The sequence below is a fragment of the Populus trichocarpa genome, chromosome 15 (assembly GCF_000002775.5).
Source record: "Populus trichocarpa isolate Nisqually-1 chromosome 15, P.trichocarpa_v4.1, whole genome shotgun sequence".
In the NCBI taxonomy this organism is placed as follows: Eukaryota; Viridiplantae; Streptophyta; class Magnoliopsida; order Malpighiales; family Salicaceae; genus Populus; species Populus trichocarpa.
In genome coordinates, this window is record NC_037299.2 from 15,084,626 (window position 1) to 15,096,790 (window position 12,165).

At 37.2% G+C, this 12,165-nt stretch overlaps 2 protein-coding genes and 1 pseudogene across 2 annotated transcripts; all 3 read right to left on the bottom strand.

Moving 5' to 3' along the window:
* Positions 1-2,305: 2,305 nt before the first annotated feature.
* On the bottom strand, positions 2,306-4,664 carry LOC7474058 (silicon efflux transporter LSI3-like; annotated as a pseudogene).
* Positions 4,665-5,029: 365 nt separating this feature from the next.
* On the bottom strand, positions 5,030-8,510 carry LOC7474059 (silicon efflux transporter LSI2). The gene is made up of 4 exons (XM_002322448.4): positions 8,228-8,510; positions 6,527-7,880; positions 6,228-6,417; positions 5,030-5,458 (listed from the first exon to the last, which is right to left on the bottom strand). Exons 2-4 carry the CDS (start codon positions 7,712-7,714, stop codon positions 5,196-5,198), a joined length of 1,641 nt encoding a protein of 546 aa, XP_002322484.2. The 5' UTR covers positions 7,715-7,880; positions 8,228-8,510; the 3' UTR covers positions 5,030-5,195.
* Positions 8,511-10,784: 2,274 nt separating this feature from the next.
* On the bottom strand, positions 10,785-12,093 carry LOC18105896 (serine acetyltransferase 5). The gene is made up of 2 exons (XM_024586562.2): positions 11,538-12,093; positions 10,785-11,452 (listed from the first exon to the last, which is right to left on the bottom strand). Exons 1-2 carry the CDS (start codon positions 11,925-11,927, stop codon positions 10,961-10,963), a joined length of 882 nt encoding a protein of 293 aa, XP_024442330.1. The 5' UTR covers positions 11,928-12,093; the 3' UTR covers positions 10,785-10,960.
* Between the last annotated feature and the right edge of the window lie 72 nt (positions 12,094-12,165).

A 12,165-nucleotide genomic window follows, 5' to 3' on the forward strand; every position in this document is an offset into this window, starting at 1 on the left:
TTCTAGCATAGCCAGGAGTAAGCCATGGGTTGCTACCTCCCATGTTTGACGCTGCAAGCAACAACGTCAATTACAACCACTTTTTTTTTTTTTTACTAATTTGTTAGGCTCCGACTAGGTTTGAAAAATCTGGCTAGAATTGGTCGAAATAGTAGAAATACCGTTTTAAAAAAAATCAAAAGAGAAAAAATAATTTTGCATATAAAATTAAATTTGAAATTAACACCAATAATAATTAAAACATGCAAACAACAAACTTGATTGTCTAACAATGGCTCTAACACCACTGTTGATTTCTTAATATCATACACGTAGTGGATGCAATAAAAAAAAATTATTCGGGAATCCTTAAGATCTCGTTAGACAGATATATAGTTGTTTAAGAATTTATTACTTGAAGATCTAATCTTTTTTAACTTTGAACAATTCTTTAAAGGCTGAGTTGTTGCAAACGACAAGTCGTCCAGTTATCAAGTCTCCAACGGTAGTCTACATGAACCACAAGTAAGAAATCTCTCAAATTCCCGTTTAAGATAGAGAGATTGTTATGTCTAGAGTGCTAATATTCTATTTTGTAACTTACGTAGTTTTTCTGTCTAACATATAATCATACAAAAATAAGAGGTATAACTTACTATTTATAGGAAAATTCAAAAAACCCTATAAATTGACAAAATATCAACTTGCCCCCTAAATAATATCCATATATTAATTCATGATAATTTTGGAAATTAACTCAATCAAGTCCTTACTTTATTTTTCTAGGCCTAAAAATATAATTCATGAATTAATTATATTTTAGTCTTTAATATCTAAAATATATTTCAATCAAGTCATACTTAATTAAATCATCTCAGTTTAATTTTTAACTAGTGGTTCTTAATGTGAGTGACTCATTAGGTTTCTGATATGTTGGTTTAAATATAAATTATAATGATAATTAAATAGAATGAAATAAATTAAATAATTTAATTTACTATCAATTCAACAATTAATTAATTTATATTTGAAGATCAGGTGCATCGTCTAGCAACATGTCATGATCTTTAAAATATTAGAAAAGTCTTTAGTGGTTTCACTTAACCTTTTAGTGACCGATTTCTCAGTGTAATCAAGATCCTTTCATCAATAAACATCGAGGATGTCTACTAGTTAAAACATGTTTGTTCTCTGCATAATAATCATTGATCGTTTGAATAAGATTTGAAATCCTTTTCAAATCTAATTCCACATTGGCTAATGATTTCTCAGTCAATACTATTTGAGAACAGATGAAATATTTTTTCTAATTCACCTAGGGTGATGAATCCTCTTTTAATCACTCAAGTACCTTCATATAGTTCATGCTATATTCAATGTCTGTCATTTCATTACCTCGATTAAGATAACATGTAATATGATCAAAGCATAACATTCTTTATACAAGATAACTTAGTGATATCAAGTCTAAAGATCACCTATATAACTGTCATATGAACCTTTCCATAGGCATAAGTGATATTTTCATATGAAATTCTCGTGCGAGCCAGTTCAGTATACATGTCTTATGATAAACACCTACATATTGGTTCTACATATCCCTTATACCTTAACTTATGAGAACAACTGCTATCTTTCATAAAAAAGATAACATAATATGTACCAATCTCCACGACTCTAATGAATATAGTATTTAAGAGAGCATTGACCATTAATATTATAGGAACAATGCTTTGATATAATAGAAATCTCATAATTATAACAACTTTATAATTTTTTTTGTAGAGTATTTTTGTTACATGAATTTTATTTTTACTTTAAATTTATTAATCTAACTTTATATGAATATTAAAGATAAATTAAGTATTTATTAATAATAAATATATATTTATAATGACATAATATTAAATTTAACACACACTTTGTAAAATCACTGGGCACACCGACATTTGTCTGGTTACTTTTTAGGTTTTTAGTCTTTACAACTACAATCGTACTGTATAATTTTTTAGGTTTTCAGCATAGGATTTAATAAGTGCTGTGCAAAACAAAGCTTCTACTTTTACATTTATTTCTATTTGTTTGTTTTTTTCACACACAGAGACATCATGAATTCGTGGCACCCAGCTTCCAAATACCAACTCCAAAAGTCCTTGAAATCTCCACTGGATCACCCTTGGCCTAGGTAGAGTCCCAAGAGAGTCGATGCCCAAAATCTTCTGCATGGCCCACTGGATCACCCTCGGCTCACCCATGCTAAAATCAGCCATGACTTCTTCACGTAATCCGGTGAAATACAAGCAGCCAATGATAGTGTGTGAAGAAGTCATGCCATCTGTGCCCCCAGTAAGAGAACTGAGATAATCAGCATAGTTACTATAAACATCTTGTGTGCGTATCTGTTTCAGTCATAACTGTAACAATGCCCCATAAATGGATAACGTAATGCATTATGTATGAAGTTCCATTGATCAGCAGAATTTTGGTCTATGCCAAATTGCCAATATCATTCAACAGATAAACTAGGGCCTGGAGGAAAAGAAGTATCAACATACCAGTTGATACATTTGATACCATATTTGAGAGGATAAGGATGACAACCGCAAGGACTGCTATCCCACTAGCATGGTTAATTTGTGCAAAGGGCTCCATGAATTCCCACAAAGAGCTTGGAATTCCAGTTTTGTTAAAGCCTTCAATTGTCATAAACCTCCCTCAAAAGAAAATCAAAAGAGAATACGACTTCTGGACATATGTGAGAAGAATCGCCATGGAAAATGTTCAATTTCCATTAACTAACAGAGAAAAGCAGGTAGTCAACAACAGAAGTAGCTTGCCAGTTCGGTGTCATGCCTTCTCTAGGCATGGCTGAGCATCATTGAAATCAAGAACCTTTAGAGCAACTGCAGTCCATGACATATTCATTCCCATAATCAAGGCAATTAACATTCCAGCAGTAGTTACGTTACTAGGTACACACAAGATTTCCACAATATGATTTTCCATAATCAAGGCAATTAACATGCACTTAAGTTTCCTGCAGACTCTAACATAACACTGGGGACCCTGAACATGTCACTCTCACTCTCACTAGCACCAGATCAGTGTCTCAACATGTCAAAAAAAGCCGAATTCCCATGAATGAAAGGCAAGTCTTGCATATCCAACCTGGAGCTTCTTTCTTGAAAGCTTGAGCATGTGAAATGTGACATTGTGCCTGGCGAAAACCTGTAGAAACTCACGTCATCATCAGCAACAATTTCCCCATCTGCATATTCTTCATCCCTATAATGTGAAGATAGTTTTTTCCAGTACATACATAGGGTAAGTATAGCAATGGCTAAAACTCCTACGAGAGCTGCAGGGGAAGTTTCAACGAGGAAAGGCCAGGAAGAAATCTGTAAACCAGGTTTTGAGGGTTGCCAATTGGAGTAGCTGATGACCCAATATTTGAACTTGAGGCAAGAGCAACCAACAAAGGTTGAGGTAGGAGATTTTTTTTTTTTGAAATTGAGTACAAATTCAGTCAAGACCATACAAGAAGTGTCATTAGTGAAGAATGCACTTGAAATGGCAGATAATAAGCAGACTCTACAAATTAAATCCTTTGCTGTCTCTTCCATGATTGCAATTTGCCTAAGTACATAAATGCATCTGCTCTTTCAAGATAAAACACTCACAACCATAGTTCCAAAGAGAAGACCAAGAATTGGAAGATCAATGGAAGCATATGTTTGAAAAGGAGACAGGACTTGGAAAATAACCATGAGTATAGCCCCTAGAACAGACCCTGCAGTCCTCCCAATTGACAGCAATGGTACAGCAGGGAAAACTGCCAGCACCCAGAATATTGCTAAGGCAAACGTGCCTCCAACCAGTTTCACTGAAGGAGCCATTGCCATCTACTTTGCAACTTAGAAACCTTGATATTGGCATTCAAAATAGAAGAAGACCAGCCAATCAACAGGAGTTCACATAATAAGAACTATTAGAAGATGACAGAAAATTATTTCCTGTTGAAGTAACAAGAACAACCATCCTCTAATAATAAGAACTCGATGACATTCCGAATTGGTCAGTGCCTCGATCAAACAATATCCATCAAGGAATATATAGCATTTCCAATCAACAAAAAAATTTTACTCATAAAATGAAAGATGACACCTTAACATATCAAAACAAGAGTCAGCTGCTTTTCTGAAAAATGCCAGTACTCCCAGTGACATTTTGGTGAAGTCTTCTGTATTTTGATAGGAAAGCAGGGGACCTAAAATCTAAATAGCACTTTTGAGTCAAACAGAACTGTAGCCAGCATAACATGAAAGTCCAAGTGAATAAAACATTCACTACTTATTACATAAAGTTGTGTCTAATAAATGGATGGATAATAGCTTTACTTGTAGTGTAGCCAGTAGGCTTGAGCCTAATCATTTAGGTCACAAATATAACTATCTGTCAAAGTAGGAGAAGCACTGGTAGTTACAAGTTATTTCCATCCAACAGTAGATATGATATTTGTGAGATTATTAGGTTCCTGAGACTGGGATAGGATCAATGGAAACAAGTGGACTGCACAGGAAAAAAATGAAGAGCTATATGCGTACTCTACCAGCCAGATTGTCATTTTCAGTGCAAACTAGAATTTATAAAATGCAATATGATTTTCATATTGCTAAAATGTCCGTTCAATAAATGGTCAGGTATGCTGATGCGGGGTGGCGGAGATAATGAGATAGGGGGCAGGCAGGGCCGATCTCTGCAAGAAAATTATTTTTCCAACCTTTTTTTTAATAATATTTATATTTTTAGTCTAAATAATAAAACAACTGAAATTTTGGGCTACTTAATTATATTTCAGTGAATTATATTTTCAGTGATGCGTCCGCAGACAACTGTTCAAGAAGCAGCAAAGTTAGGGCCATAAATGGTTGTCAAATCCAAATCCCAAATTTTCTTCTTCTCTATGTGCTGTCTGAACTGGACCGTGATTAAAAAATTCCCCCCCAAAAAGGGAAAAACAATTCATGGCTTTGAGCTGATACATGTTAAATGAAAGAAATACGGATCCACATTTCTCAAGAACACCCAATTTGATACACCCGGGGTCTATTATCTTTTGAGCCAAAAAACTGTAAATGAAATATGGACTGTTCTAGCTTAAAAACACAAGTAACTGTAAATGAAATATGGACTGTTCTAGCTTAAAAACACAAGTATCATCTAATAAGTATTAAACCAATGGCAGTAATAATAATAGTAGATGGAACTCCGAATTTAAGGTGCTTCCAAAAAGATAAGCTGTAACCAAAGTGTGGGGCGCGATGAGCTTGCTCACAGACTATCAAGTTGGCAGCTGATCCCAATAGTGAAAGGTTCCCAGATACTGTGCTCACCCAAGCTAAGATGAGCCAGGCCTTCTTCTCATCAGCAGCTGAAATTGCAGCTGCTGAGGCTGCTACCCGTCCTCCAAGCAAGAGAACTAACAATATAAACAGGTTCAATGATAAGCAACTATAAAGCTACTCCAAATTGGTTTGTTAAAATGCTGCAACTAAAAATATTATTTTAGCAAATTTTCAAAACTTGCCAAAAGAAAATTTTGTTTTAGCCTTGTGAGGGACCATCTTGCTAATCACTCTACAAATGCAGGTATTGCATTATGCATGAAGTAGAACCGGTCAATATACAGAAAAGCCAACAATGTTGCAAATACAAACTTAAGCATTGGCAAATCTCACAAGACTCATTAGGAAAAGAAATGCAGTTTCAAAGGGTCATTATTGACCATTTCGTGCTCTTAAACAATTCCAGTGTTCCACCACATCTTGAGGCCTTATTCTTTCCAACTTACTAATAGAGATTCCATAGGAACTTTTGTTAGACGAGCTAATCTTTTGAAAACAAGATGCATTTAGCTGCTTATTGGAGGTGTCTCCAATGGTATTTGGCACCACTATGCTAGATTGAGGGCCGCTCAGCATTGAAATAATTAGTATCCCAGTTTAAGGTTTGTTTTTCTATTTGTTATAGAACCTAGCTACCATAATGCGTCATACAAAAGTCAGTTCACTATTAAATGCACAAAAATGTTGAAAAAGGTCCTCTTAGTTGGAAGGAATTGCAGCTAAGTATATTACTCATCCAACAAAAGAGCTACCAAAAAAAGTTTCAAACAGCTAACCAAGAAGCAGAATTCTTTGGTTCAAATTAAAAAACCAGAGTTTCAAGTGGCAGGAACATCAACATACCAGTTGGTACATTTGAAGCAAAATTTGACAGCACAAGTATGACAAGGGCAAGAATTACTATTCCAGCAGTATGATCTATGCGTGCATAAGGCTCCATGAAGTCCCACAGAGCACTTGGAATTCCAGTTTTGTTAAGGCCATCAACCGTGATAAACATTCCACAAAAGAAAATTAAAAGGGAATACGAGACCTGGTCAAAGACGAACCAACTTGGATTACTACAGGCTCTTCAAGACATCAACGTGAACAAATCCATTAATAACATGGAGAAAAAAGAGCACAATGATAGTAGAATTCACCTTCTCAAAGCATGGTTGAGCATCCTTGAAATCAAGAACCACAAGAGCAAGAGCAGCAGTAAGTGCAGTCCATGACATATTCAGACCCAAAAAAAATGCAATCAACATGCCTATGGTAACAAGGTAAACACATGATTTCCACAGCATCCTTTTCCATTTTGTGGCAAAGTCTCCTGATGAAAACTGCATTGATGATAAATCTCTCGATCTATCCATTGACTCTATCCTCCTTGAAGAGACAGTTTCGTCTCTTTTCTGGGAAGAAGCATCATTTGTTATCTCTTTTGATGCACTCGAATTTCTTGCAGACTCGTATACACTAGAAGAGTCACTGTGGATTTCGTTCTCAGTTGAATTTATTCGGTTTCTAAGAGTCTCAGCATGGTTTACTTGACCACTCATATTGGGAGAACTTTGCATGTTCACTGATTCTAGTCTAGAATTCCATTCTAGAGAATTTAAAGATGTAAGATGTGACATGGTGGCAGGTGAAAAACGATGAGAAATGACATCGCCATCTGCAACAACCTCTGCAGTTGCATCTTCTTCATCCTTCTGAGCAGAAGATAACAACTTCCAGTACATGCACATAAGGATCAGAATATTCACAACAACTCCCACGAGCATAGCCGGTAGAATTCCGAAAACAAAACTCCCAAAAGCAATCTTACTCTGAACAGCTATAACCAGGTTTTGAGGATTGCCAATTGGAGTGGCAGAAGACCCAATATTTGCACTTGAGGCAAGGGCAAGTAGGAAAGGATGAGGTGGGAGATTATGTTGCCTTGTAATTTTCAATATAAATTCAGTCAAAACCACACAAGAGGTGTCGTTAGTGAAAAGAGCACTTGAAATGGCAGAAATCACAGAAATTCGACAAAGCAGGTCCTTGGCTCCCTTGCTTTTCCAGGAGAGCAACTTACCTAAGTATTTGAACATATCTGCTCTCTCAAGATAAACACTGACAACCATTGTCCCAAAGAGAAGACCAAGGATTGGCAGATCAATTGCAGCAAATGCTTGATCTGGGGTTAGGACTCGAAACACAACCATCAGCATAGCTCCCAGGAGGGAACCTGCAGTTCTTCCAACTGGTAGAAAAGGGATAGAAGGGAAAACTGCCAGTACCCAGAAAATTGCAAAAGCAATTAAGCCTAGAACTACTTTCACTGTAGGAGCCATAGCCATGTTTGCAGTTTCGATGAGATTCAATTCCTAATCTTTTCTCAATCTCCAAAGGCTTAAAATGTTATAATTCAAGAAAATCCATTTGATAGCACACCATTTTCTTGCCAAAAACGAAGCGCCAGAAGTGAAAACCAGGAGGATTCTATTAAAGCTTGAAGATCCAGCGCTGAAAGCAAAATTACAGAACTCAAAAAGGGTCTAAAGAAATATCCAATTAAAGTCTATGTCATTGAAGATTGATCGAAGTTGGATCTCAAACAACATAGTACGCAATAGAACAAGAGTCTGGGTGCACATAGGAATTGAATGACAAAAATGTAAACCAAAACAGAATCATTCTTCATGTTTAGAACAAACGATAATGTCAGTGTACTGGTACATGACCCAGCAAACTTGGACAGTTGCTCAAACCATTCCAATTAACAAAGCTGAATCCAGAAACTTTTTATATAAAAAATGAAACAGAAAACAAACATCATGATGTTAAAAGCAAGGAAAGAAACATTATCTCACCTGAACAAAAAGGGAATGCTAATAATCTGCAGTGAATGGAGTTACTATTCCAGCAGCATGATCTATGCGTTAAAAAACTACTTTTTGGTAATGGGGTGGACAGGGTTTGTTTTATGGAAGGCTTTTTATCAGTAAACGAAGAGAAGTGAAACGGATCAGCGAATCACACATTAGCTAGCTGTCTGGCAAGAGAATTGGTTTCTTGAGAGAGACACCCGGTAACACGACATGGCAACGTGTCAAGAGGACAATGCATTAACAAAAAAGCTCAATAATGCAGTAAAAACACTGTTCATGGATTTTTTTTAAAAAAATAAAATTCATGCCATGGTTTGCTTGGAAAACCATAGCTGGGTTGGCTATTGCATACTCATGGGACTGTGGATTGGAACAGTCCCTTGAGTTTTTTTTTTAATGTTTTTAATACGTTTTGTGTCATCGATGATTTAATTTCATTTTCAGTTCTTTTTATATGCCATAGAATTAATTATATTTGTTTTGTGATGATATACATTAAAATCTTTTACCTTTAAGATCTTTTCAAAGAAATACAAAGCTTTTAATTTTCTTGCTCAAGCTTTTTTTTATTTTAGTTGCTTGATGATTGATTTTTCAGTTACAGGACATGTAGCTATGGACGACGATCATGTCGTCATTCATCCGCTGGATATTGTTTGCAGTCTTTAATAGTATTTTCGATTTGACTTTTGCTAGCACTGCTATATCCAACTCTTTTTAATTTATTAAGCGCTTCTTTGTCATGGAATCATTGGATGACAAATATTTTTAATTTAAGATATTATTGCTTAACCACCGGATTCATTGCCTTTTAATAAATCTAGATCCTGCTTGCGTTCTTCATTTTCCCTGCGCGGGCAATCCAACCAGATAACGGGAAAAGTCCAAACAATTCTCACCCACCCGGTAACACGTCATGGAAACGTTTCCTGTCCATTCTCATTTCTTTCTGGACCAGTTAAAAAATATTTTCTGTCATCTGCCGTTGTTTAATGTTTATCTCATCTTGGCTCTTTTTAGCGATACATGTTTTTTTTATATATATAATTATTGTCAAGTGATCATGTGATGAAGTTTGTATGCAGATGACTCGGGACCCTTATATGTATTGAATGGCCACGATACGTAATTAGAGCCACCATTATTGAGTCTTTGTTTATTAGAGTTACACCTCCATGATCAGGGGAGTTTGAGTCCGGGGACGGTCCATGCGAGGGGGTGCCAGCTGAGTGTCGAGTTTGCCTCGCCTTTCATTTTCAAAGGAAAGAAGGAGACTTCTTAAGAGAGTTAATTTAATGAATTCGACAATTTTGAGAAATAGTTTATTAGTATTAATCAAAACTATTGCTGGGAACGAAAGCTCATTTGCAATAATAATAGACAAGGTGCAAGCATGCGTGGCAATGACACCCATGTACAGAAACAGCTCCGCAGAAGATTTCGACTTTCGTACACAAGAAATGCCAAGCAGCAAGACCCCTGCACAAGGAAGATCACAGACTGCATCACAAACACTATCAGTGATTCAATTCTGGAGTGCGTGGGGGCAATGATCCGATTCTATATATGTTTCTTCAATTAATGCTGGGACTGCCACTCTTTTTGGCCCACGGATTTCTATTTGAGTCAATTCGATCAATCGAATGTTCTTTTTCTTTCTTTACAGTATCAGAAGTCTTTCTGGATTGCAATTTGCGAACACCATGCCAATATACGGGATGTCTTGCTGAATTGCAAAGAATATGCCCTTAATTCAAGACATTTTGAATTCAGATATGGCATATCAATTAAAAAGAGGGCTCGGCGAGGATTAGTGATCTTCATTAAACCTGCAAAAGAAAAACATGTTCCCTTCAAGAGCACATGGAAAGAAATTAATTATATTCTCCTAATAAGCTTACCCTACCATGGCTCTTCACTCAACTCTGATACCAACACACCAAGTGCCACACAAACCTCCGTTGGAGTCCCAAACATGCTACCAGACACATCACAAACAGCCAAACAGTTTCTCAACCTCACTCTCTGCAATAAATCATCAACCATCCTCGTCCACCACAGCTCTGCCACTTCTCCACCATCATAATCATTCAAAGAATGAATGATCTCATGTGGAAGCAATACACCTGCCACAATCTTAGCTTTCCCGGCTCTCGCATCTTCCAAATACTGTCGGAAACGCTTTCCGTCTTACCTCAAAAATTTCTCCTTGTAAATCTTCATGGTCACAGAAGAAACCTCTTGTTAGGAATGGAATGCCATCTGTTAGCACCAATATACACCTCAGGCAACTCAATAACCTTACAAAGCAGCACCGAAACCTCTTTCCTCAATCCATCGCGAACTCTATAAGAATAGAGTGCCTCTTCAATCCCTTTGACTAGTTGGTACTGCAGTTCAATAGTTACTGCAGTTCTATAGTTACTTAAGAATAAAATGGTTACAAAATGAGCCCCGCAACTAGTTGTTACTGAATCTGGATATATCATAGATAATCTAAAACCACGCAAAATGATGGAAGAGCTCAAAAGATAAAAAATAAAAAAAATTGACAAGGTTCTTCATTATAGTTCGTTGTCCAATACAAACACGCACAACTACAGACAAGGAGGCATATCACGCTGAACATCAACATATCAAAACCAACCGGATAAGGAGCATTATTTATAAAGTAGCAAATGTCATAAACAAGAGACAAGTATAGAACAAAACCAATCAAATAATATAATCTGACCAGTCAGAGATAAATGAAGTATGATCCATGGATTCTCCAGGGCATTCCTCATGCTTAGCTGGTTTTTCCTTTCCTCCCACTAACCTTGCAGGATTTCCAACTGCAGTGGTTCGAGGGGGCACATCAATTAGCACTACTGAACCTGCTCCGATCTTTGCTCCTTCCCCAATCTTTACATTCCCCAAAATGGTGGCACCAGCTCCAATCAACACTCCGTCACCGATTTTGGGGTGGCGATCCCCAGAGGCTTTCCCTGTTCCTCCAAGCGTAACATGATGCAAAATGGAGACATTGTTCCCAACCACTGCTGTTTCACCAATGACCACCCCAGTTGCATGATCAAAAAGTATACCTTTGCCAATCTTTGCTGCTGGGTGTATATCAACGGCAAAAACATCAGAGACTCGAGAGTGTAAAGCCAACGCCAATGGCCTACGAGACTGAGTCCACAACTTGTGAGCAACTCGATGAGCCTGACAAAATCATAAAACGAGAAAATCAATTAAAAATAAATGTAAAACAGTATGATTATCAAGAATAGTTAGGATAATTTTTTACCTGGCAAGCCAAGAAACCTTTGTAATTGAGGAGGCAGTGAGAGAAAGAAACGCAAGCAGGGTCACGAACACGTGCTGCGCGAAGATCAGCAACAGCAGCGGCGCGAAGACAAGGGTCTGAAGTGAAAGTGTTGAGGAAGAGATCGTACAAGAGAGTTGAGAGAAGCGTTGAAGAGCAGAGCTTGTTCCCTAAATGAAAGGCGAGCGACCTCTCCAAAGACGAGTGAGACAGGATTGTCGAATACAGGTAGCTGGCCAAAGCTGGCTCTGACTCCGCGTCCCGCCTCGCTTCTGCTTTTATCTGGGCCCACACCAAGCCCGCCTCGACGTCCACCGTGGTGGTGGAATTTACTGGTGGCGGCGATGGGTAGCGGAGCTCTCCAGTTGGCATCTTGGTTGTTGGTGGCGGAGGAGGAGGAGGAGCAGGAGCTGTCGTTTTAGGAAAAATCAGTTCTGAAATCGACTGCGTGAAGGGTAAAAAAAAGGGTGTGGAAATCTTTGCTGGCCTGCTTTAAAAAATCACAAATACCTGACAAATACCATCCACAGTTAGCAGGATGGAGATGTTATTTTTAAAAATATTTTTTAGTTAAAAGTAATATATTTTTTTATATTATTATATAAAAAAA

Coding starts and splice junctions, on each gene's coding strand:
- LOC7474059 (XM_002322448.4), bottom strand. CDS start 7,714: ATGGCTATGGCTCCTACAGTGAAAGTAGTTCTAGGCTTAATTGCTTTT. Junction 6,418..6,526: donor CTCAACCATGCTTTGAGAAG/GTGAATTCTACT, acceptor GTCTTTGACCAG/GTCTCGTATTCCCTTTTAAT. Junction 5,459..6,227: donor TGCTTCAAATGTACCAACTG/GTATGTTGATGT, acceptor TTATATTGTTAG/TTCTCTTGCTTGGAGGACGG.
- LOC18105896 (XM_024586562.2), bottom strand. CDS start 11,927: ATGCCAACTGGAGAGCTCCGCTACCCATCGCCGCCACCAGTAAATTCC. Junction 11,453..11,537: donor AAGGTTTCTTGGCTTGCCAG/GTAAAAAATTAT, acceptor TGATTTTGTCAG/GCTCATCGAGTTGCTCACAA.